The sequence below is a fragment of the Rana temporaria genome, chromosome 10 (assembly GCF_905171775.1).
Source record: "Rana temporaria chromosome 10, aRanTem1.1, whole genome shotgun sequence".
NCBI lineage: Eukaryota > Metazoa > Chordata > Amphibia > Anura > Ranidae > Rana > Rana temporaria.
In genome coordinates this window covers 103,059,381-103,087,002 of record NC_053498.1, presented here as the reverse complement: position 1 = coordinate 103,087,002, position 27,622 = coordinate 103,059,381, and the positions used below count along the sequence as shown (strand labels likewise).

The window sequence follows — 27,622 nt, the reverse complement described above, 5'->3', positions numbered from 1 at the left end:
TTTTTATAGCGCAACTACATTTATTTTCCTTGTACTTTGGTGTGTATATCACTTTTTAGTTGCAGCTTACATAGGGCTTTGGCGCGGTATTTTTTCTTTGTTAACAAAAATTTGAGAGCTGGTTCTCAATTTTTCCGACAATTGTCGGAAATTCAGATCGTCTGTATGCAATTCTGATGCACAAAAAAAAAAGCATGCTCGGAATCAAGTCGACGCATTCTCGGAAGCATTGAACTTCTCAGCTCGTCGTAGTGTTGTACGTCACCGCGTTCTTGACTGAAAAAAAATCCACGGTTTTCTTGTCGGAATTACTGATTGTGTGTACGCAACATTAGACTTCTTATGATACAAGAGTCTAAATAAATGAAATCTGAGCTTTATATGTTCTGCTTTTGGTGTATTCCTCTTTGCACATGCAGTAAATGATTTATCATTACAATAAGTGTCCGCACAGTCAGTGAAAACTGTGATCTGGCACCTTATGGTACTTACATTCCAGCAGAAGACGTTATTATTTTTACAAGCTAATTTTATAAAGATTTGATGTGGCCTCACCATGGTCATCCCGCTGCAGTGGAAGGAATCAGTTATATGTAACTGGGCTGTCATATTATCCACACCACAGCCGGGGTTTTATGAATACTTTTTATAAACTGACCCAAAACAAGTGTAAAAACCTCTGTTTAGCCATATCTATTATAATACACTACTAAGTCATTGTGTCGTATTGTACCCTGCATTTTTATTGGAAGCATGTAATAAAATAATATGGAGGCTGTCATTGTTGATATCTCTTACTAAATTGCCATTTGTCTGGTTGTCATTGCAGTCCAATATCTTAAATACTTTTTTAGTCACTGACCCAGAACAGGCATGCAAATGAGAAAGTCGGTGAACGCAGAATTTCTGATCTGTATGCTTGTACAGCATCAGTGTCTTAGAATTTATTAACACTAATGGATCAAAACAACAGCCAACCAGCACCATTTTAAGAAGACTGTTCCTATAGTTTATATACACATACAGATTATATACACACAAAAATATGTTTCAAATATGCTGTTTATGTGTCCATAGCACATAGCTCATTCCATCCAGCTTAGAGGTGCCTCCAGAAAGCACATCATGTACATCGAAGGAGGAGATTTACTGGATGTCTCGACAGAGTCACTCTGCTCCATCCCAGCAATAGAAGGCGGTAAGATTGTTCTGCAAAACATTTTTAAAAACCAGACCTCTACAGACATGAATGAATGTGGTGTTGGTCACTTGAGTCTCATCAGTATGAGAATGTTTCCCGGCCAGTGGCTGTTCTTGTGGATTAATAACTCATAGGTAGATTCAGGTACATCGGTGCAAACCTGTGGCGGCGTAGCTTAGCCTGTTTAGGCTACGCCGCCGTAAGTTAGCTAGGCAAGTACATGATTCTCAATGTACTTGCCTGCTAATATACGGCGGCGTAGCCTAAAGCGGGCGGGCGTAAGGGCGCCAAATTCAAATGTGTGGAAGGGGGGCGTGTTTAATGTTAATCAGGCTTGACCTTACGTTTTTGACGTTTTCTTGTTACTGCGCATGCGCCGGGCGCCTACATTTCCCAGTGTGCATTGCGGCTAAGTACGCCGCACGGGCCTATTGATTTTGACGTGGACGTAAATCGCTATTCGCGGACGACTTACGCAAACAACGTAAAAATTTTGAATCTCGCGGCGGGAACGGCGGCCATACTTTAACATTGCTATTCCACCTAATAGATGGAATAACTTTAGGCCTGATAATGCCTTACGGAAACGACGTAAATCTACTGCGGCGGCCGGGCGTACGTTCGTGAATCGGCGTATCAACTCATTTACATATTCTACGCCGACCGCAATGGAAGCACCACCTAGCGGCCATCCGAAATATTGCAATCTTAGATATGTTTAAGCGTATCTCTGTTTGAGCATACGCTTAAACATAGGTCGGCGTAGATTCTGAGTTAGGTCGGCTTATCTACTGATAAGCCAGCCTAACTCTTTCTGAATCTACCTATATCTCTGCATCACACTCCGAAGTTCTGAAATATCAATTACACTGATCTTATGGCCTGCCCACTCATCCCCATATTGTAAAGGCCAGTCCTTTTTTTCAGCATGCTGCTGCGAGGACAGGAGGAATGTTATAGTGGGCTTGAAGCTCCACCTGTCTATTCTTAGATTTTATGAATCAGCTCCATTATGAATGCATGACAATATAGACCCTTATCCTTGGTAATAAAGACTTATACATGCAGGCAGGTATCAAAATGTGACACACAGCATATACTGCTGACACCTACTAAGTACTCCTTGGCAATCGTGACAGAAAGGCCACATTTTTAGGCATTTTTTTTTTTTTTATACTGATCTAAATGCAGCCCATTGTTTTAATGGGTCTGTACACACAGGCACATAAACAGGTGCTGCATATAGTAAAAGAAAAATACAAAAATCTGCATTACTGAATAGTATTTTTTGTTCCTACGCACATGTGTGTGTTTTTACGACACAACCCAAGAAAAGCTAAAGGAACTTTTTATGTGTGTGTACGAAATCGCACAAATATGCCCATTTACTTTACAACTCATCCTCACGTCTTTACACTGGGACTATATGGCAGAAATCTGACGTTCATACATCAGTACTGTGTACAAGTGCCCAAAGTCTGATTTGAGCTTACACCATCCAATAAGTGCAAGCACTCAAAGTTGTGTTCTCTTTATGTTCTGCTTCTCCAAACTACAGCACATTTGCCATATGTACCCTGCTACAGGATATAACCAGCCTGCAGCTAGGGTTACCACCTGTCCTGTATAACAGAAGATCGTCCCTTATCTGAAGCTAACAATCTGTGTCCCATCCCACGTTTGGAGACTGTTGAAGTTAAGTTCATTTCAGTTATAACAATTTGGGGCAGCTGTAGAGGCTTTTTAGTTTTCTGTACACAGATAACTCTCTCAAATTGGAGACCTATGGGTAATGCCATGTTTTAGTTGGCAACACTGTATGTCAATACCCCAACAACTGGAAGGTCAAAGGAGAAGTAGGGCCAAAGCTCTATTGGGATAGTAGGAGTGCCCATTGTTCTGAAATCTTGACTCGTACATATGTAAGCTTTGACCCGTATTCAGCTGACAGGGGACTACTGTTGGAATACTGATGAGGGACACTGGACACATTTGCTGCCATTGTGCTATATGCTGGGCTTCCAGTGCGCCCCTGTGCCTTTAAGGAGGGGTGGGCTCCCTCCAGGCTCACCTGCCCTCTGCCTATCCATTATAATGCATATGCTTCTACTATGGAGGTTCTAAAAATTTAGAGTTAGGACTGGGGTGCAGTATAATACTGAGGTGCTGTGAAGTGGCTCTGCAGCGTACACACGTGTTTGCAAATGTGTGCAAACTAGACCCCTGTTTTTAACGCATACTATTAGATGGGATAATTTGGTTTGTTGCATGCTGGTCGGTAAGTTGAGCTGGGAATTTTTCTTTGGTTTTGTTTGATCTCGAGAGATCTTGACTTTAATGTTAGGATCCACCCAGAGGTTGGAACCAGCAGCTGGCTCAGCCTCTCAGCGAGCGCCCACCCCCTCCAGAGTCACACCTTATGGCGCGTACACACCATCACTTTATGTGATGGAAAAAAACGTCATTTTCTGTGAAGTAAAAAACAACGTTTTTGAAACTTCAATTTTCAAAAACGACGTTGCCTACACACCATCGTTTTTTCACAATGCTCTAGCAAAGCGAGGTTACGTTCACCACTTTTTTCCATTGAAGCTCGCTTCATAACTAGCTTCTGGGCATGCGCGGGTTTAAAAACGTTGTTTTAAACGTTGTTTTTTGCTACACACGGTCAATTTTTGTTTGTCGTTTTTCACAAGACATAAAACAACGTTTTCCCCCACACATGGTCATTTAAATTGACGTTTTTAAAAACGTTGTTTTTTTTTTCATCACATAAAGTGATGGTGTGTATGCGGCTTCACTGAAGGCCAAGGACTGAGCAGTCGGCTCAATTTTTGGTGTAGAGGCAGCGGGGACAGATGTAATATTGGATCGATGCTGCATCCACCTGGGTGAGTTTAAATGTTTATTTTTTAATCCGTGCAACCTTTGGTGAACCACATCATAGACTCATGTGCAATACTTTGTTTTTTCTCATTAGCATGGGTCAGCATGTAAAGCAGCAGAGAAGTGCCATATTATATACTCTTGTACAGTCGCTTGCTTTCTAAAAGTGGAAAACCTCTTTTAAAGATATTCTGTCGCCAGACCCTTCATTTTTAACAACAATCTTCTCATAAGATTATATGCATTTTATGTGTTAAATGAAAGTAATCTAGACCCAGACGCAGTATTGTAAAACACTCTTGTTAAATTTAATATTAAACTGGCTAACTTCCTTATGCACAAAACAAGCACAAATAAAATCCAAACCATGACATCTGGATGACTTTGTTTGACTAGAGAAACTTATTTTTGCCTCTTAGTTCCACCTATTATATTATGCTGAACCTTATAATTAGAGAACATACAATTCTAATCCTTCAGGGTAAACAGGGAGGGGTGTTACCATCCATTACTAAAATAACATTTGATCCTGTTCAAGACAAACTTTATGATTGTAATTTACTTAAGATCCCACTAAATATAATACCATATACTGTAAGTAACATACTGTCTGACTATATATACAATACATATTAAAATTAGAGGGCCATAAACACAGGGTAAGTCATAGTCTTTTATTGGTAAAAATATATAATGACGGTCAAAGCAGAGTCTGTTCAGATTTGGTAGATTACCAAAAGATATTTAGAATAAAGTGGAATAGTTAGAGAATAGAGAATAGAGTTAAAAATTATATTGCCGCGTACACACGATCATTTTTCGGCTTGTAAAAAACAAAGTTTTTTAAAAATGTAATTTAAAACGATCGTGTGTGGGCTTCACAGCATTTTTCAGCTTCTGAAAAACGACCAAAAAAAAATTTGAACATGCTCTATTTTTTATCGACGTTTTAAACCATGTCGTTTTTTGGGTTGTAAAAAATGATCGTGTGTGGGCTTTAACGACGTGAAAAACCCGCGCATGCTCAGAAGCAAGTTTTGAGACGGGAGCGCTCGTTCTGGTAAAACTACCGTTCGTAATGGAGTAAGCACATTCATCACGCTGTAACAGACAGAAAAGCGCGAATCGTCTTTTACTAACACAAAATCAGCTAAAGCAGCGTCATCCGAATGGAACTTCCCCTTTATAGTGCCGTTGTACGTGTTGTACGTCACCGCGCTTTGCTAGAGCATTATTTTGTGTGGGCAACGTCGTTTTAATGATGAAGTTGGAAAAAACATCGTTTTTTTCTAGAGGCTGAAAAACATCGTTTTTTACAAGCCGGAAATTGATCTTGTGTAAGCGGCATAATTCATGGCTTTTTACAATAACATTGAAAAGGAAATATAATTAATTCATATAAAAGTAGGTAAGCTCATTTGAAAAGGTACAAAAGTTTCAGATCTCGCTTCCAAGATCTGAAACTGTAATCCAATAGCTGCAATCACCGGCTGTAAAGCAGCCCCTGCCAAGGCAAAAGATGTTTGGAACAACGATTCCAGATGTTTGTCAGAAGCATCTTTGCAAAGTGAACTGTCATCCACTGGGCAAATAAGATTGTTGAGATAACAAACTGCTGCATCAACCAAAGGCATATGTCACTTCTTACTGAAATCTCCCTTTATTGGTTGTTGTTGAGTGAATCTCTTCATTCCTTGGTACGTGCCTTGGTACAGGATATCATGCAGATTGTCCCTCTTGTCATGAAACCTTTGACTGTCTGATCTCAATTTGCTACTCTTTGTTTTCCAAAAACCTCTTTAAGACCTTCCTTTGGTCCTTTTGACCAGGAAAGTTGTGTTTCTGGTAGCTATCTACTCAGTTTGTAGGGTTTCAGAACTGAAGGCCCTTTCATGTAAAGAGCCATTTCTTGTGCTCCACCAGGACAAGATGGTGCTTCCACCTCAACAAACGTTTGTGCCTTAGTTTGTCTCAGCTTTTCATCTCAATCAAAATATAGCCTTTCCTACCTTTTGTCTTAGGCCTCAGTCGCTGAGGGACAAGGCTCTCTCCACACTTTGGATGTGGTCTGGGCTATTCGAATTTACCTGAAGTAGACTGCAGCATTTAGGCACTCGGATTCCCTCTTAATGCTTTTCTAGGGCACTAAGAAAGGTCACGCAAGCTTCTAATTCTACTATTTCTCATTGGATTTGTCAGCTTATTGCTGTAATTTGTGATCTGAAAAGAAGACCTCTTGCATTGCCATTGGAAGCTCATTCTACCAGCAGTGTAGGTGCTTCTTGAGCTTTTCATCACCAAAGTTTTGTTGCATAGGTTTGCATGACCACTGCCTGGTCTTTGGTTAACACTTTTACAAGGTTCTACCAGGTAGATGTTAGATCCACTGAGGACATATTTTTGTTTTCTGGGCCACTGTGTGAGATTCTTCTTGTTTCTGTTTATAAATTTTTTTGGCATTTGCATGTTGCCCTTAGCTCATTTAAGTGCTTTGGGACATCCATTTTAGTAAGGATTACTAAGCTGCTTTGTGTGCTGTGATGTACGATAAAGAAATTAGGATTTTGACTTGCCTGTTAAATCCATTTCCTGGAGTACATCACAGGATGGGACCCAGAGATCCCTCCCCTCTGTGTTTTTTGGATTATGACTTTCTGGAAGGGGAGGGGTTATACCTAAGAGAGGACTTCCAGTCTTTTTCTTGCCGGTGTCTATTCACCTGTAGGCGGCGCATTACCTTGATAGTAAAGATGACCAAGCTGCACTGTGTCCCATAATGTACCCCATAAAATGGATTTTACAAGTAAGTCGAAAATCGAATGCCAATCCAATTATTACAGTGTGCCTTAATAGTTCACAGTTCCTAATAAATATATATATATATATATATATATATATATATATATATATATATATATATATATATATATATTACACTGTGCAAAACTTTTAGGCAGGAGTGAAAAAATTCTGTAAATTAAGAATGCTTTCAGGAATAAAAGTGTTAATAGTTTATTTTTACCAGTTAAAGCGGAGCTCCACCCTAAAGTGGAACTCCCGCTGATCGGAACCCTCCCCCCTCCGGTGTCACATTTGACACCTTTCAGGGGGAGGGGGGTGCAGATACCTGTCTAAAGACAGGTATTTGCACCCACTTCCAGCCACACAGTCTGCGGGCAGACTGTGGGCAGGACGTCACCTCCCATCCCCCCGTTGTGTTCTGGGAACACTCGACTTCCAGAGCACAGCGGGAGCCAGTCAGCAGGCACAGCGCGACTCGCGCATGCGCCGTAGGGAACCGGGCAGTGAAGCCTGGTTCCCTCACCGAGGGTGGCGGGGGGGGCAGCAGCGTGACGAGCGCTCGCTCATCCTCTGCTGCGGACGGTGCTGGACTCCAGGACAGGCAAGTGTGCCGATATTAAAAGTCAGCAGCTGCAGTATTTGTAGCTGCTGACTTTTAATATATTTTTTTTCAGCGGACATCCGCTTTAACGAAATGGGAAGTATATTAACAGAAAAGTAATCCAAATCAAATCAATATTTGCCATTGCCACCCTTTGCCTTTAAAACAGCATCAATTCTAGGTACGCCTTTTCAAGGAACTCGGCTGGTAGGTTGTTCCAGACATCTTGGAGGATTAACCACAGATCTTCTGTGGATGTAGACTGCCTCAAATCCTTCTGTCTCTTCATGTAATTCCAGACAAACTAAAAAATGTTGAGATCAGGGCAATCGGGCAAAACCGGGGCAAAGATCAGGGCAAAACCATCACTTCCAGGCTCTTCTTTCCGCTGAAGATAGTTCTTAATGACATTGGCTGTATGTTTGGGGTCATTGTCCTGCTGCAAATTAAATTTGGGGCCAATCACATGCCTCCCTGATGGTATGGCATGATGGATAATTATCTGCCTGTATTTCTCAGTATTGAGGACACCATTTACCCTGACCAAATCTCCAACTCCACTTGCAGAAATGCAGCCCCAAACTTGCAAGGCACCTCCACCATGCTTCACTGTTCCCTGCAGACATTCATTATTGTGCTGCTCTCCAGCCCTTTGGCGAATAAACTGCCTCCTGCTAAGGCCAAATATTTCAAGTTTTTGACATCTGCTGCTATTTTTCTGCAACCCAGTGCCTATGTTTTTGGGCATAGTTTTGTTTCCATAGAGGTATAGCTTTTTGGCCACAGTTCTTCCATTAAGACTATTTCTGGTAAGACTTCTCTTGACAGTAGATGGGTGTACCTGAATCCCAGTGGTTTCCACCATTTCTGTGCTGATGGCACTGCTGGGCGTCTTCCGATGTTGAAGGGAAGTAAGCACGATGCGTCTTTCATCTGCTGCATTAAGTTTCCTTGGCCAACCACTGCATTTACAATTTCCGATCGTGTGAACGCGGCGAAAGAGTTTTAATTTGTATGCAATCAGGCAGGCCCTTGCACTACATGGTTTTGGTAAATCTGAAGACAAAAATCTGCAGAAGATCTAATAGTGTGTATGGAGCTATAGTATACACCTGCCTCAAATCCTACAAAATCCCTGACTTTGTGCAAGTGTAAGAATTTATGCTGGTTTGAAGCCAGAGGGTAGTCACACCAAATATTGATTTGATTTGGATTTTTCCACTGCTTGCTCACTTTACATTTTTTAAATTGATAAAAAAATAAACAATTAAAATATATATATTTGAACGCATTCTTATGTTCTAGCATTTTTTCTCACCTGCCTAAAACTTTCGCACAGTACCGTGTATAAATATAAATATAGTCATACTTGCCAAACACATATGCAGGCTTTGCTTCCTTCATAACAGTGCTGCACAATGGTTGTGTCTTGCTTGATGAACTCGGTGCGGGTCTACCAAACAATAGATTTATTAAAAATCATAGGTTTTCTTCAGTTTCTAAAAATATGAAACATCCCAAATGCATCTGGTAGCCAGGGATCATGGGCCAAATCCTCAGCCAGGCGGCGTAACTTAACTTTTTCCATTTAAGTTACACCGCCGCAAATTTCCCAAGTTAGTGCCCGATCCACAAAGCACTTACCTGGGAATTTGCAGCGGTGTAACTTAAATTCCGCCGGCGCAAGGCGTTCCTCTTCAAATGGGGGCGATTCCCATTTAAATGAGGCGCGCTCCCGAGCCGGCCGTACTGCGCATGCTTGTGACGTCATTTTCCCGACGTGCATAGCGCGAAATTACGTTACGCTGTGCTTTGTGGATCGCGTCGGGTCAATAAAGTTGCGGTCGGGAAAAAAAAAAGATACGGCGGGAAAAAAAATAAAAATCGCGTCGCTGGACAGAAGGGTCTGCTTTTACATGGTGTACTAACTTTACACCTTGTAAAAGCAGCCCTAATTTTGCGTATGCAAACTAAAACTTACGGAGAAAAAACGAAGCTGAAAAGCTTTGTGGATCTCTGTAAGTGCTAATTTGCATACCCGAGGCGGCATTTCGACACAAAATGCCCCCAGAGGCGGATGCAGTACTGCATCCTAAGATCCGGCAGTGTAAGTCCCTTACACATGCCGGATCTTCTGCCTAACTATGGAAAACTGATTCTGTGGATCAGTTCCATAGTTAGGAACAGGGATACGACGGCGTAACAGCAGTTACGCCGTCGTATCCCTTTTGTGGATTTGGCCCCATGTCCGGTTTGCTTTGGCTTTAGGTGAGATGTGTGTGCAAAGGGGTGGGGTCTTTTTATTCATTGCAAGAAATGGGTACATTTGCAGAAAAGCATTTAGCCTTGATTCGCAGCATTTTACTTCCTTTTCCCAACTTTAACTTTCTTTTAATATGTCTTTTCAAGAGTGTGAAAACCTATTCTTTACTTTATGTCATTTTAATACTGTACTTTATGCTTTTATCACCTTGTATTCAAAACCTGCTTGCTGCTGTAATACTAATGCACTGGATATGTTCTGCTCCATATATTTTATTTCCCTTCGCTCTTAGTAGAGGAATGAGATGTATATCCCTATTGACGTCAGTAAAGAGCTCTGTCATTGACCAATTTGAGTTGCTGTGCAGCATATAGAAAACGCTTTTCTTTCCCATGAGTGAAATATGTTTTCTCTGCAAACACTGGAAACATTTTACATAACGCCATGCCACTTATGCCATGGACTGAGCTTTACTGCACGGCTGAACCTGTCTAGTACCAGGAAAGCTTTCAATGTCTCAGTGTACTGTGGAACATTTTCTTACTAAGCCATGTTTGTTAAGATGCAGATGAACCAGCAAATACACTTCTCGTGACCCTGCAGTGTGCCCAGACTGAGGAGGAACTGAGGCCGGCTGTCAGGGAGCTGCACGTTGGCTGTATACGCACAATGTTATCATCAGCTAAAAAGGTAAACAAGTGCAATGACTGGGGGAAAATCATGGCCAATGTAACTAAGCAGCAAGAGGTCCTAGCATGAGACGTCCTAGTTAGCTACGTGATTTAATAATCCTACGCACATGCTATAAATAAGCCAGATGCATACACCAGTTCACATATTAGTATCCATAAACTTTGTTACACTTACATTTTCCATTCCTTCTTTCCATAGATTATACATATGATATATCGCCAGCATTAAAGCGTTACCAAACCCAAAAACAAAAGTTACATTTATTGGATGTGGCGGCTGCATTCATTTCCTTTTTTTATAAAGTGGTTGTAAACCTCAGACATGAAATATTAACAAGCATATTCGTCTATAATGTGTATTTGTCTCAAGAGCACTAAGGCCCCATTCCGCGTCTGAGGCTGCATTCACACCTGAGCGTTTTCAGCTCGTAAAACACCCGAAAAAACAAGCAAAATCCCATTCATTTTTATGGCACTTGTTCAGAGCGTTTTGTCACCTGAAGCTCAAAAAAGTACATGAGCTTCTTTTTTAGGCAGATTAGAGGCGTTTTTCTGCTTTTTACATTGGTGACCCTTTGACCTGTACAAAATCGCGGTAAAAATGTGCAACTTTCTGCCTGAAAAAAAAATACGTTCAGGTGTGAATGCAGCCTGAAGTTTAAAAGTTCTGGAGCTTTTTTCGTAGCTCAAATTGGGTAGATTTGCTCTTTTTTGGTGCGTTTTTATCCCCATTGAAATGAATGGAAACGCAAATTTGTGTGTTTTTCTGCGTGTTCACGTGTTTTCTCATGCGTTTTTGCGCAATTTTCTGCTCATATGCAAAAATGTAAAAAACTAAAATAAAAAAATACATTAAAAATAAATACACAAATAACTGAAAATCAACATAAATAAATAATACATAAATAAAATAAATTAATAATATGTAATAATAAATAAATAACCCCTAGCCTTAAAAAATATATTAAATGATTATTATTATTAATAATAACAATAATGAAATAATACACCCAAACATGAACAAAAAATAAAAATAATAGAATAATAATAATGTATTATTTATTATTATTATTATTATTATTATTATTATACAGCATTTATATAGTTTGCGCAGCGCTTAAAGTGGAGGTTCACCCTTTAAAAAAAATTCTGACATCACACGGAGTCGAGCCATCCTACCGACAGAATGCCGGTGGTTTTTTTTTTTCTCAGCACATACCTCGTTATCAGGATTTTCACCTCACGGCAATCCCGCGGGAGTGGGCGTTCCCAAGCACTGCCTGTGATTGACAGGCTTCCGAACGGCGCATACTGCACGTCACAGGTTGCCGACAGAACCTGAACATCGGTGCGCAGGCGCCGTATAGAGCCACACCGACATTCAGGTTTTTTTGGCAACCTGTGACGCGCAGTATGCGCCGTTCGGAAGCCTGTCAATCACAGGCAGTGCTTGGAAAATCCTGATAACGAGGTATGTGCTGAGGAAAAAAAAAAACACACCGGCATTCTGTCGGTAGGATGGCTCGACTCCGTGTGATGTCAGAATTTTTTTGGAGGGTGAAACTCCACTTTAACAAAATGAAGGCAGACATCACAGTAACATTACAATTTGGAACAAGAGGAATCAGAGGGCCCTTCTCATTAGAGCTTACAATCTAAAAAGGGAGGGTCAATTGATACAAAAGGTAATAGCTGTGGGGGATGAGCTGATGGAGGAAGTAAAACAGTGTATTAGTTAGAAGCAGGATAGGCTTCTTTAAAGAGAAGGGTTTTCAGGGATCGTCTTAAGATGGATAGATTTGGGGACAGTCAGACAGATTGGGGTAGGAAGTTCCAAAGGATGGGAAAAGCTCTGGAGAAATCCTAGAGGCGAGCATGGGAGGAGGTGACAAGGGAGCTTGGGAGGACCGAAAAGAGCGGCTTGGTTGGTATTTTGAGACTAGGTTAGTGATGTAGCTGGGGGAAGAGTTATGGATGGCTTTGTAAATTATTGTTAGTACATTGAATTGTATTCGTTGAGTGAGTGGAAGCCAGTGGAGGGATTGGCAGAGAGGGGTGTAGGACACTGAATGGTTGGCAAGATCGATGAGTCTGTAAGGGCATTCGTTATGGATTGAAGATGGGATAGTCTATTTAAAGTAAATCCAGGAGGGAGTTGCAGTAGTCAAGACGAGTGAATGTGAAGCTTGGTGGTGTCATTAGTTAAAAAAGGGCATGTTCTGGAAATGTTGTGGAGGCTAAGGCGGCATGGATTGGATGTGCGCCTGAAAGGACATTTCAGAGTCTAAGGTTACCCCTAGCACCCTGGCATATGGGGACGGACTGATGTGCCATATTATTATTATTAATAATAATAATATGATTATTATTAGTATTAATTTATGTATTTTGTATATTTTATTATTATTTGTATTTTATTTTATTTTTTTACGGGTTAGGGGTTAATTCATTATTTATTATTACATAGTATTCATTTATTGTATTTACTATTTATTTATGATTATTTTTATTTATTTGTGTAGTAGTAGTAGTAGTAGTAGTATTAACACTCTAACCCTAACAAAAATAGATAAATAAGAAGACCATAAATAAATAAATTATTAACCCCTAACCTGAACCCCTAATCCTAACCTGACTCTGACCCCTTACCCTAACAAAATAAAATTATAATAAGTGACTAATAATAATAGTAAAAAATAAAAGCTGATGGAAAAGCAAAAAATCTGAAAAACGTAGCAACAAATGATGCAACAGATGATTGTTTTCTCTAGCTAATAAAAAACCGCCAAAGCTCAAAAATGCTGTATAACAAAATCACGTGAAAAGCGCTGGAAAGACGCTTAAAGACGCTACGCACAGGCGTGAATACAGCCTAAGTGTTCTCTTTGGCTGCTTTTGACAAGTTTTCTTAAAACAAAAAGAAAAATGGTGACAGGGGAGGGAGCACCAGCTGATTAACAGCTTCAGCTCTGTTACCGTTTGCTGTGTGGAGGAGGGTGTGTCTCTTCCCTCCAATCAGTCCTCAGAGCTCTCCTCACTGAGCTCTCCAGAGTGTAATTTCAGCTCTATGCCCCCTTTTTTTAATATTTTTTATAATTCAGCACTTTAAACAGATGTAGAGAGGAGAAGGCCGCAGATAGCCAGATACAACTTATGTAGGAGGATTTGTTTCATATCTGTGTAACACCTGAGGCCAGTCCCTTCACTGGGTATATGTAAGGATTTACAACCACTTTGTCTTTTTATTTTCCTGTGGTAATCAGCCAGTAACACACTTCCTGTCTTAGGGTGGCTACTTTCACTTCTCCACTGTATCCGAGGAGGAGCAACGTAGTCACCCTTGTAACTATGTTATGGGGGGACTTAGAAAAAACAAGACTGCTGTGTTAATGCTACTGACAGCCTATGTCAGATATGTCATGTTTGAATTTGACCATTTTAAGGGGCCAGTTCAGTTATATTTTTTTGCTAAGAAAAAATGTTAGTTCTGATTCAGGCTACATCAGTCCTCATCAGTCTGTAGAACAGGGGTCTCCAAACTTTCTAAAGAAAGGGCCAGTTTACTGTCCCTCAGACTTTAGGGGGCCGGACTGTGCCCGGTGGGAGTAATCAATGCCTGATCTTTGGTATTAGGGGGTGAAATAGCTGGTATCAGTAGGAGGAATAGTGCCCCATTTCTGTTTTTTAATTGAAAGAATTATGCCCCATCACTGGTGTCAGTGGAAGGAATAGTGCCCTATTGTTGGTGTCATTGGAAGGAATAATGCTTCAAGGGTGGGATGTAGGCAAACAAATGGTGGCAGTTTGGAGACCGCTGCTCTAGAGGGATGGGTTTTTTAGATGGGGACTTGGATGTGCACTGTTCAATAAAGTTGTTGAAAGATAAGATGTTGTCAGAGTGCAGCTTTTCTCTGTATAGCATATTTACCGATATCGTTACATTGTCATCCATGACACAACTATGTATCCAAATAGTCACACACAGTAATATGAATTCTGATTTGCATTTCCATGTACCTGGCAGTTAGGGGCATGACCCATACATTTTGGCACTAGTACATTTTAGTTTGGAATAAACATTTAATACGACATGTGTTCATAAACATAAGATGGCTACTACCAGCTCGCTGATTATAACCAGACTAGGAAATGATCATGTGTCTTTTAGCATTCTGTGACCTCTGTAGCCAATCTATGTATTACTGCTTATTATTGCAGTATAATAAATGTATATGAACAGCTATTATCATATACCAACACCCATATACACCTGCTCATTAGGCCATATTAATTTTAAGCTATGAATCACTGTGCCATGTGTCTCAGCTTTGATGTTGGGTACATAGCACCATAAAGCTAGTCGAAATCTTCTTCTAACAAAAATAGAGATGCATCAGAGATTGAGAAGGGTTAGATGGCCTAATATACCTACATTTGGACATATAGCATAGCTGGCTTTGTAATTCTGCTATTACGATGCATTCAAATGTTTTCTTTTATCTCTAGAATGTGGAATTCTCATGGGACAACATACAGCTCCTACAACAGAAAGGATTCACCATCGAGCCAGTGAAAGCCTTAGTGGATGCTGGTCAGAGGAAACCCATATCTATTAACTGGATTCCACCTGCTGGATATGATGTGCGTAAGGCGGATATACTGTATGTTATAACAAATGTTTAATACTTAGGAGTATACCTACAAAGGGCCACGCACAGGACCATGCCTGCCATAGGGCAGGCATGGGACAGGAGGACAAACCGCAAAAGAAATGGGAAGCAGCATAGATAACATGAAATGAGCACTGGTCAGTGTTGTTAATGCATAGAAAAAAGCTTTGCCACGCCACTAGCCAGGTGCTGAGTGGGCTATAGCAATTCTAAATTCCCACATGGCTCTGTTATATTACATGTAATGGGACAGATGTTTTACTGTGCAGCCCACAATTACAAGGTGCCCACCAGGTGCATTAAAGCAAATGACCTTGGATTGTAAGTCTGTCAAGAAACTCATAAGTAGGAAACTAAGGATTATTTAGACCAGGGTTTCTCAACCTTTTTACCTTGGAAAAATTCTTGGCAAAAATTTTGAGATCTTGGGGAGCCCCTGAAATATTGTTCAGATCTACAGCTCATGGAGCATTGATGTAATCAACGAGCTGTTGAAATAACAACAATTATTTTTAGAAATAGCATTAAATAATATAATCGATATTAAAATGTACCTTTTTAATGCATTTTGCTTTTTTTCTGTGCAGATGGTCAATTCTGGGTCAAACTTTAGATAAGCAGTATAAAAGGGGCAGCAGGACAGGGTACAGTAGGTCAGCACAGCAGAGCACAGGGGGACAGCAAGGCAGAGCATAGTGGATCCGCGGGGCACAATATATGGGAGGGCAGCAGGGCACATTACATGGGGGGGGGGGGGGGGACAGCAGGGCACATTACATGGAGGCATCAGGACACATTACATGTGGGGCAGCAGCAGGACCCATTACATGGGGGGCTGCAGGGCATGTTACACTGAGGGCAGCAGCAGAGCACAGTAAAGGGAAGGCAACAAGGAACCTTACATGGGGGTCAGCAGCAGCTGGTGAGATGGCGTATATTGTACAGTAGCGGTGGTTTTATTTTCATGCAGAGCTGTGCTAGGAAGCTGCTGGAAGTTCTGTTGTAGCGTGCTGTTCCCCGCCAGCAACTCCTCATCACTCGTCCATCCCAGGTGATGTCACATACAAGTACCTGGGACAGACAGGAGGGGGTGAGGGACTGGTGGGGAACAGCACGTTACAACAGGAATCCCAGGAGCTTCCCGGTGCAGTCCTGCATGAGGAGTAAATGTGGGGATGTGATCTACCCATCAGCTGCCTGTGACTTATGGTTAGAAACATGCAGACCCCCTGAAGACTTCTCGCAAGACCTTCTCGCACTCCTTCACATTTTCGGTAAAAATGCAATCACAAGGATCCTCAGTAAAATTTTGAGAACAAGTGTCCCCATTGGGTGTTTGCCCCTTTACTGTTTTAGTGACAACTCAAAATCTTGGATTTTCACTCACTTTCAGTGCTGGTGAAAAGGATTATAAAGGCAAATAGAACCAGTAAATCTGTCTAAATGGGACACAGACAGCAATGAACAGTTGATGGTTAGATAGGAGGTTCTAAATTTAGAATTGCTCCTAAATGGACCTTGCATGTTAAAATATTTTAAGGATTAGTCCTTTGATTTTCCATTTAAACTCCCCTCTGTAGTCCTTGAGATCACAGAAGTGACATCACAAAGTTACCAACGCTGATGCTGGGCCAGATTTCAATTACCATAGAATCCCACCTAGTAAAGCCTACCCTCCAAGCCCTGCCTGTAGTAGACACGCAGTGTGCATACCAAGCCAATATACTCTGTTTTGTTTCTATAGCATGATACTTTTTACCTGGGTATTGTGCTAGCAGCTTTCCTTTAGTGCATGAGTTTTTCTTTTTTTTTACTTGTTTACTAATATACTCTTGCACCCTGCAGATAAAATGCTTGTACATTTTTTTTATTAACTATGTGCAGATTTCACCATAGCCTCCCACAAGCTACTCAAGTCCAAAAAAACTCATAGGACAAGTAGATTCAGGAAATTATATAGCTGCACACCAGAGCTTTCTCCTGGTGCTTTAGATCTGCAAAAGGCTAAAGCTGGCCATAGACAGTTAAAAAAAAGATTCCTCCATCCACTCAAACTGGGTGGATGTAGGAATCCCCCCACTGGGACATTATATTCTGACAGTAGGACCAGCAGTTGTTAGAGTACACCAGGGATGTGCAGTCAGGGGAGGCAGGTGAGGCACTGCCATGAGCATTAAAAAAAAAAAAAAAGATCGACTTTGAGGGTCGTAGCTAGGTGAACAAGGGTCACATAGACCCCAAATCAGTGTAGGTAGCTAAAGTCCTACCCCACCACTGGTCAAAATTTGGGGATCCTATCATCTATGTCAGGGCTCAAAATTTCAAGTCTTGAGCCACTAGACAGGCCTCAAGGGTTACTCGCCACAAGTTGCCCAACCCAACCCCTACCCTGCTCCGCCCCTAATTCTGACGCTAATATCGCCCTCACTTAAAATGTTTTATGCAGATTTAAGTTACAGAAATAAATATTAACAACTTCCCTCAGCACAGCCTCACCTGTGCTCATCAATGCAGCCTCACTGTGCCCCACATTGCAGACTCATTGTGCCCCACATTGGAGACTCATTATGCCCCCCCATTGCAAACTCATTGTGCCCCCCCATTGCAGACTCACTGTGCCCCCCACTGAAGACTCATCATGCTCCTATTGGTGGCCAGATCATGACAGGATGAAGAGGAGAGCTGCGGATCGCAGAGCGGTATAGCCCGCTGTTAGAACTTACATTGAAATTTCCTCCACTCTGCTTGCTCACACAGCCCCGCCTCCTCCTGACCCCGCGCCTGTGATAGACAACACATCCCAGCACTGGACCCGTATTCTGTCTATCACAGGCGCAGGGTCAGGAGGAGGCGGGGCTGTGTGAGCGAGCACAGCGGAGGAAATTTCAATGTCATTTCTAACAGCGGGCAATACCACTCTGCGATCCGCGGCTCTCCTCTTCCTCTGTGCTCTCTGCCATTGGGGCGATCATTGGGAGAACAGCTCCTGATCAAGACTGCCTGCCGTGGTGCTCACCCCCCAGCTCCTCTCCAGACCTCATTTTGCACTCACAAAATGCAAGTAGGCGAGTGGAAAATTTGAGGTCTGATCTATGGTTCTGGAGATACAGGGCTCCATGTGCAGCCTGTCAGAAGCTAAATACAGAGCAGCCCGTTTAAAAATACAAGCTGGCACACTCTGTTTGCAGCAGACAGAGAGGATGAGCTCACAGTGCCTTTTCTCACTTCTTGTCAGAGGCCCTGAGCTCAATGAACAGCTTAGAGTCTTTGATCAATGGTAAAGTACCATTGGCCCAAGCTGTGTAATAAAAATACTGCAGTGGAGGCATGCCTCTCACTGCAGTGTCATAGAGGGGGGCATGTGTCTAAAACAGTGGTCATCAACCCTGTCCTCAGGGACCACCAACAGTCCAGGTTTGCAAGATAACTGAAATACATCACAGGTGATATCATTTTTTGCTGCTCAGTGATTGCAGTATTCTAGTCTGCATCTCCCCAAGGTAATACATAAAATCTGGCCTGTTGGTGGGCCCTGAGGACAGGGTTGATGACCACTGTTCTAAAAGACAAATACTCTCTTCCAGTCCAGCCCTCTTAACTACAAGGAAAAAAACATGTGTTTATGGGTATAAGATTTACCCACAATCCCATGTTTTTCTCACACAGTTAAGAGGGAGAATGAGAAGCTGCTGAAAAGGTACAAGCTAAATAATATATTATTATGCTGTATGTTATAATATAATAATTTATTAGTTATCTATTTACTGTAAATGCGTAGGGAAAAATTGCGCTAATAGTGAAAATTATAAATGGCTGCTAGCATCAACAATAGGACATATTATGAACAAAAACTAGAAAAATAAAAACGGTAAAAAAAAAAAATCCAACCCCAAAATCCTAGTAATCGGGAAAGAAGTGGGTGAACGTGTGTCTAATACAAACCATACATTAATATGCAATAGTACATATAAAACTATTACACTAAACCTTGTGCTCTCATCCCAAGTGAAGAATTAGGGCACCTAGGAGATGCATATATAGTGAATAAACATACAGAACACATGTGTACACCGTGTCACAAATAATACAAAATGTGCAGTGTATATAGTCCGTGAAACAATGCTGTGTAACACAGATCATAAAATCCAAAGGGAGTGAATCATATATAAATGTTCATTAAAATGTTCTGTACTCCAAAATAGAACACTAAGATGTTAACATTCCTGTGAACATGGAAGATATTCAACAAATGTGACACCCAGGATAGTGACTCCAACATCGGGGGGGGGGGGGGGAGATTGAATACTCTTACCCCATAACTTGGACCCACACGCCGACGGCAGTGAGTCGTAAAGGCAATGATTAAACCTCTCAAGTAGATGGGAATTCCTGTGAAGGATGACTTCCTGTGTCCACGCCACGCAAAGTGGATGTTGAAGACTGCAGTGTCACAAATTCAAAAATAACAGTACTTCGGAAATCCAAACGCAGATATAAATCATAAAAAAAGGAAGAAAAGAAGGCCTCCACATAGTGCAGATAAATCCAATGGTTTGATGTAAAAAAAAAGTTGTATTTATTCCAATAAAAGCAAAATAAAAAGATACAGGCGTCATAAAAATGCTTGTACGAGATCTCAAAGAAAGTTCAGTCAGGGCGTGGTATGTAGAGCTTGAAGCAGGCTATGTACCCGACATGTTTCGCACGAGTGTGCATCAACTGGGGCATAAACATGCTTATGAAATACCACGCCAATATATAGTAAGTAATATTAAAGTGGATGTAAACCCAAAACATTTTTTTTTTATGTCACAATGTAGAGCAGGGCTCAAAATTTCAAGTCCTGAGCCACTAGCCAGGCCTTAAGAGTTACTCGCCACCAGCTGCCCCACCCAACACCTCCCCTGCCCCACCCCTAAGTCCGCCCCTAAACACGCCCTTGTAAATTATCTCATGAAATTACACTGTTAAATATTTTAAGCAGAATTAAGTTCCAAAAATAAATATTAACAACTTTAACAATAGTATCATAAAGCATATCAGTACCCATCTGTGCAGCCTCAGTGTGCTCGTGAACGCAGCCTTACTGTGCCCCATCACTTGCAGCCTTACAGTGCCCCATCACTTGCAGCCTTACAGTGCCCCATCACTTGCAGCCTTACTGTGCCCCATCACTTGCCGCATTACTGTGCCCCATCAATTGCCGCATTACTGTGCCCCATCAATTGCCGCATTACTTTGCCCCATCAATTGCCACATTACTGTGCCCCATCAATTGCAACATTACTTTGCCCCATCAATTGCCACATTACTGTGCCCCATCATCACTTCAGACTCACCTCACACAAACACTGGCGCGCTTTGAGCCGAGGCTGCAGCGCTCTCCTCCTCCTCTTGTATCACACACACAGGCCCAGGTTTACTCCCTTTGCCGCCCCCGCCCCTCCGCACACACACCATCAAATAGGGTGATTCTGAGCCCCCCCCCCATGTGATAGAAATTTGTTAAAAAATAAAAAATAAAATACATTAAAACCCCCCACCAAAAAAAAGAAAATACTTGTGATTTGCTTATTGTGTTATTGAAGACATTTCTAGTGTATTTGTGTACTGTTTTTTATACAATAATAAATATATGCATTATGCAGCATACCCTTCAAGGAATTAAATACCTTAAATACCTTGAGTCAAATATTCTGCTTGGCACTGTAATCTCGTCCTGGAGGGGGCCCAGAGGCAGAGCAGGGGTGATGGCGCTTGGCGGGCAGACATTCGCTGAACGGGTGAACAGGCAACTTTAGTGGGGACACTGATATGAAGAGGGAATTCTGATAGGGGAACAAAGAAATTAAGGCAATCTAAGGCTCCATTCACACCTAGGCGTTTTAACGCCTGAAGCCCGATGCTATTGCAGCCTAAAATACGCTGGAGGGGTGATTTAACATTGTTCTCTATGGAGATGGTTCACATCTCCACTCCGAAACGCCTGAAGCTCAAAACAAGTCCCTGACCATGTGTAAATCAAGCCGACAATGTGTAAATCACCCCTCCAGCGAAAACCGCGGTAAAAAACGCTGCGCTAAGGTGTGAATGCAGCCTTATGGAGGGGACCTATGCAGCCTTGTTACTCCCACACACAGCCGGTCATTATAGGGTAACAGACAGCAGGCTGTGGCTGGTTTCATACAATGACTTCAATCGGACATAATTGGAGGAAGATCAGAGAACACTGCTCACTCCGGCTCGTCTACATTTCTGCACAGACATGTTTATCCTGCCCGGCTCCTCCCTCCATTCCATCCCCAGTTCTCCTCCTGAGGACACCTGTGTGCAGAGGGCGGGACGGACAGGTAGTCTCAGCCCCTCCTACTAGGACTTTCCCAATAGGATGGCCTCCTGCTTCACCCCTTTCAATCACCCCTCCTACAAGGGCGGCCTTCCCTTATTCGCCGATCCGAATAGGGCTACCTTCCGCTCCTCCCTCCCACTAGAGAGGGGTTTCAAGTCTGGTACGAAGGCTTACCTCGTCTGCTCCGCCCTTCCTACTAGGACATCCTCCTCTCCTGCTCCTCATCCACTAGGACAGCTTCCTATCCTGCGCCCCTCCATCTAGGCGGTCCTCTGGTCTCCGCCCCTGCTCCGGGAAGTTAGCTGTCAGTGAGCGGCGGCGGCCGGCAGTTCAGTTCGGTGATCGAATGTGTTGTGTCGCTGGTTATAATTGTGGCAGTGCAGTATAGTATGACCGCAGCCATGGCCGAATCACACCTCTCAGAGATGTCCTGGGCAGTACCCGCTCCAAGTGGAATCCGGCCCTGCACACACACAGCGTGCATCTTCCCCTGTGTGTCATGGAGCGGGGTTTGTGTTTTATAAGGTCCCGAACCCCTAGACGGCTAATGTGATAGGCAGAACACCGATTCAATCTACTATTACATTAGCTGGGGGGCGAGACCTTGTCACATCGCGCCGCCAAACACAGACCCCGCTCCATGACACACAGCGGAAGATGCCCGCTGTGTGTGATACAAGAGGGGGAGAAGGAGAGCGGTGCAGCCCTGCCGCTCTCTGTGTCCTTCGGCTTACAGTTTCCTGGCTGATCGCTTCAGCCAGGAAACTGTCAGTCTGGTTCACCCCAGCTCCTCGCTCGCCCTGGAATAAGTTCCACTCGCAAAATGCGAGCAAAAGAGTGAAATTTTGAGGGCTGGTGTAGAGTATAAGATTTCTTATCATCTGTGCCCAGTCTTGCCACACAGAGTTAATGTTTATCATAATATGAGGTGATCCACAGTTCATTGTATATTACCAGGATGTGTTATGTGTGGAGGGGTGGATTTCTCACTTTTTATACTGTGGATCACCTCATATTATGATAAACATAACATAACATATGATAACATGTCCAAGCTAGATATGTAAATAACCTGTCACTCAAAGCAAGGAGAGAGGAAATGACTTTTTATTTAGACAGGGTTTTATCTGGAAGTCTGTTAATTTTCACTGAACAATAAAAGAGGATTGCTCAGAGCTGGATTAACTCTGTGTGGCAAGACTGGGCACAGATGATAGGAAATCTTATACTCTACATTGGGACATAAAAAAAAAAATACAAAATTTGGGTTTACATCCACTTTAACTCTGCAGGGTGCCCAAACTTTTGCAGACGTCATTTTTTTGTTTTCTGTAATTTTGAAAGTGTACATGATGGAAATAAAATCTAACTTTTTTTGACATATTATAAGAATGTCTAATCTGTAATTTGATGCCTTTTGGAGATTTTTCCATCTTTCCTTGGCTTCGTTATGCACATTAATACAAATGTTTACCTGGGGTGCCCAAACATTCGATCCCCACTGTACATTGATATGTATGTTAGAGAAATGCGTCAGTCATGTTTGCATCAAATATATGGTAAATGTGACATATAAATTGGATGGCATTTAAACGTGGCATACAAATCTGTTGAAATTTAAATGTTACATATAAATGTGATGAAAAACTACTGTACACCTTTGTATGCTGTACCACAATTGCAAATTGGCAAATGTGGCTTAATCATGCAAATTTGTAGCTAAATCTGGAAAATGATTTGGATATGAAAAAAAATCCAACTATTAGTGAATATTTTTCCTCAGTAGATGGGACAGAGTAGGAAAATAGGAACCGAAAAAAGATGCAAAAATGCAAACAGGTACTTGGGTAAGGTTTATTTGATGATCACAGCCCAATGTTTGCTGCTAAATGAAATCCCACTCTGCAAAGAAAGTTAAGAGTCGTGTTTGTGCTTTATTAAGCCCTTGTGTCTTTGTGGATGTGTTACCATAGCAGGACTGGAGAGGCAAGAGTATCTGCTCTTTTAGGGCTGCTGGCCCATTACAGGTGACAATGGAAAAAGCCCTGCAGCAGTGGCTGAATTAGAAGTCAGAAGCAATGCCAAAAGCGAATGGAATTTATCTGTTGAGAATATTAGTCACACAAGGATGTTCCACCAATCATGAATTCTGCAGAGCAGTGTGACACTTGAATACTACAAATGGCTGGTTAGAAGCAATCTGTCAATGCAATGCCTGTAGTCTGGACTCTTGTATCAGACTGACGGTATGCCTAGTGTAAATGGGGAGCTACAGGTGGTGTGTACAGCTAACCATCATCTACAATGATGAGTGGAAAGAATTTCTTTCTGAGTTTTAGAAGTAGCAGGTAAATACACCTTTTTCCAAGCTTACTGCGGCAATAACCCAATCTTCAATAGAAGCAAATAAAGTAAGTGGTTAGAATACAGATCTCCCAATGATTATCGATGTTGTGCCCATTAACTGTCTGAAAAACAAATAATCTGTCTAAATGACCGAATTTCCGTATAGTGTGTGGCCAGCATTAGTCCCACCAACAATAATGCAGTACAGGTGTCACCATTGAATGCCTGGACTCTAGAATGTTCTCTCTCACAGTGGCCAGGAGAACAAATAGAGAGGGCAAATCTACGCAGACAGATATAATAACCTGTCCAAAACGTAACCACTTGCCACCAAATCGCATACCTGGTACGTCATTTGACAAGTGGTTGTACCGGCATAATATGCAACTGCAGGCATCATCCCGGTACTGTTTTTTAGAACCGATGGTTGGCTCTCTTGTAATACCAATTGGAGAGTAACTAACTAGCCACTTGGGTGCTATTACAAGCAATGGGCGGAGACTCTTCCCTCCCCCCTCACACAGCTCTCACAGACTCCCCCATCCACCGGTTGGCCAGGTCAGCTGGTGTATACACTCCTCTGTCTGGAATAGCCAAGTGACAAGCTGGAATGTGGCAAGTTTTGAATTTTTGTATTGGCTATTCCAGACAGAGGAGTGTGTGTACACCAGCTGACCTGGCCAACCGGTGGATGGGAGAGTCTGAGAGAGCTGACTCAGTACCCCCAAACATTATATATATATATATATATTGTTTTAGCAGATACCCTAGGGAATAAAATGGTGGTCATTGCAACTTTTTATGTTACACAGTATTTTTCAGACACTTTTTTTTGGAAAATAAACTGTTTCATAAATAAAAAGAAAAAAAAACACTAAAGTTAGCCTGATTTTTTTGTATACATTGGAAGATGATGTTACACTGAGTAAACGGATACCTAACATGTCACGCTTTAAAATTTCATTTTAAAACTTCAGTACTTAAAAATCTCCATAGGCGACGCTTTAAAAATGTTTACAGGTTACATGTTTAGAGTTACAGAGGAGGTCTTGTGCTAGAGTTATTGCTCTCGCTCTAATGCACACACACGTCCGTTTTTCGGGTTGTAAAAAATTATGTTTTTAATGGTCTAGAAACAACGTTTTTTTTTCAACCCGATCATTAAAAGAGCCTTGCCTTCACACGATCGTGAAAAAAAAATGCTCTAGCAAAGCGCGGTGACGTACAACATGTACGACGGCACTATAAAGGGGAAGTTCCATTCGGATGGCACCACCCTTTGGGCTGCTTTTGCTGATTTTGTGTTAGTAAAAGACGATTCGCGCTTTTCAGTCTGTTACAGCGTAATGAATGTGCTTACTCCATTACGATTGCTAGTTTTACCAGAACGAGCGCTCCCGTCTCATAACTTGCTTCTGAGCATGCTTGTTTTTTTCACGTCGTTAAAACCCACACACGACCATTTTTTACGACGTTAAAAACGACAACGTTAAAAACGTCGTGAAAAATTAGAGCATGTTCGAAATTTTTAATGCCCATTTTTTACATCGTGAAAAATGCTCTGGTGCCCACACACGATCGTTTTTAATGACATTAAAAAAAATGTAGGCAGCATAACGTTAGTGCCGTATGTAACCTGTGTGTGTCGGCTCTGATACTAGCCAGTACCTGACCAGCCACTGACCTCGCCGCACGTCCCTGTAGTACACTAATCAGTGGCTGCAGTTCCTGATCACCAAACGTTTTCCAGCACGTCCCTTCAATCACCTTCTGCTGAACAAGGATGGCCACACCATACTGAACTGGCTGAATTTCAATAAGTGTACAGTATGGCCAGCTTTAGGAGAGAATCAATGACATCATATGGATTTCAAAAATTGTTTTATGGCTATAAAGGCAAAACATATAAAAAATAACACTGCAGGTACAGTGGCAGCTGTAAATAACATCATACTTAGGGGAGGGAGTATATCTTTACGCTAAATTATTATCCCACATTTTCCTTTTTTCCACAGCCAAACAAACCTGAAACCACCACAGCAAAACTGACAATGAAAGGTGATATTACGGAAACCTACCAGATTATCTTCTGCACGCAAGTTGTGTCATTATAGAACCTTCTCTGAGTAACTAAACACCAAAGTTGAGTCCCAGTGTTCTGTAGGTGTCACTGCTAATGATTATTGGTGCTACAAGAAACACAAATGTAACATGATTCCTGTAAAAATAAACTACTGATTCTTCTAACAATGAGAATGATCTGATATCTGTTCCACCCAGCACTTCACTCACTACTAGAGGAACTATAAAGAAAATTGAACACTCTGGTCCGGATTGACGTAGCACTTACGCCGATGTATCTCGAGATACGCCGCGTAAGTGTAACGATGTGCCGTCGTATCTGTGCGCTGTGCCCATAGAACTAGACACGCCTGAAAATAGGCTTCTTACGACCGACGTAACTTGCCTACGCCGGCGTATCTTGGGCGCATATTTACGCTGGAGGCATATGGGAATTTCGATTCCCATATGCAAATGAGTGAGATACGCCGATTCACGAACGTACTTGCGCCCGGCGCATTAATATACGCTGTTTACGTAAGTCGTACGTCGTTTACGTAGTAGTACGTGAATAGGGCTGGGCGTAGGTTACGTCACGTCGTAGGCAGTGATTCGACGTATCTTATGGAGTATTTTCGACGTGATTCTGAGCATGCGCACTGGGATGCGTCCACGGGACGGCGCATGCGCCGTTCGTTCGGCCCATTATTTGCATAGGGTCACGCTTAATTTAAATGGATCACGCCCACCTTCCACCTACTTTGAAAAAAAAAATGTATATATTTTTTGGGGATATTTATTATAGCAAAAAATAAAAAATATTCAATTTTTTTCAAAATTGTCGCTCTATTTTTGTTTATAGTGCAAAAAATAAAAACTGCAGAGGTGATCAAATACCACCAAAAGAAAGCTCTATTTGTGGGGAAAAAAGGACGCCAATTTTGTTTGGGAGCCACGTCGCACAATTGTCAGTTAAAGGGACGCAGTGCCGAATCGAAAAAAGGGGCCAGGTCCTTTACCGGGGTCTTAAGTGGTTAAAGCAATGTGTCACTCTGCTTTATCTGGCAAAGCAGTGTTCAGGTAGCACTGCCCTGTAATGTGATTAATGTCAAATGACAGTGGTTATTATCTGGTAGCAGAGTTGGGTATCTCCCATCTCAGTCACCTTAGCTGTTGTGGGATAGACAGTAGGTAGACACCAGGACTGCATTGATTTCCACTTATTTCTAGATCCTGTAACAATGCACAAATGCACAGTTAAAGGACCCAGCTCTCCATCTTGTTCAATCAACTCTTTGCATTCATTCGGAAAATGCAAAGCATTAACTGAAGGACACCCATACCAAGGGGCCAACCTCTTGTGTTCAGTAGGCAGGAGAGCAGCCACTCGACACGGCACCCGAAAGCAGGTGGAGTCATTTCCAGCTTCCAGAGAACTGTGGGACCAATCAGAAAGAGCAGCATGATTCGTGCATGCTTTGGATAAACAGTTGGGCTACAATTCAATCAAATATAAGTGCAGCGCTATTATGTATAAAGAAATCAATAGTGACTTCAATCTATACACTACACTTTTTTTAAGCACATAGCACTTTAGGTAGGTGGCACTAATTGTTCTTTATACGCGAGTTGGGCTAATATCATGTGACATTACAAAAAGTGAAACTGCCACAACTTTATTTCCATGGATACCTGTTTTCAGAAAATATATAATATTTGGGGGGTTTCACTAATATTCAGGCCTAAAATGT

General features: G+C 41.9%; 1 protein-coding gene across 3 annotated transcripts in view; it reads left to right on the top strand.

Annotated features, from left to right (window-relative positions):
* CFAP74 (cilia and flagella associated protein 74) overlaps positions 1-26,060 on the top strand; it is a 195,612-nt gene extending 169,552 nt beyond the window's left edge. For 2 of the 3 annotated variants that reach the window (XM_040325889.1, XM_040325887.1), the window contains 4 exons: positions 1,078-1,198; positions 10,316-10,443; positions 14,952-15,086; positions 25,826-26,060. In XM_040325889.1, the coding sequence (XP_040181823.1) occupies positions 1,078-1,198; positions 10,316-10,443; positions 14,952-15,086; positions 25,826-25,924 (483 nt within the window). In that variant the 3' untranslated portion in view covers positions 25,925-26,060. The remainder of the gene's footprint in view (positions 1-1,077; positions 1,199-10,315; positions 10,444-14,951; positions 15,087-25,825) is intronic. The other variant, XM_040325888.1, reaches the window with a different exon arrangement.
* The last annotated feature ends 1,562 nt before the right edge of the window (positions 26,061-27,622 follow it).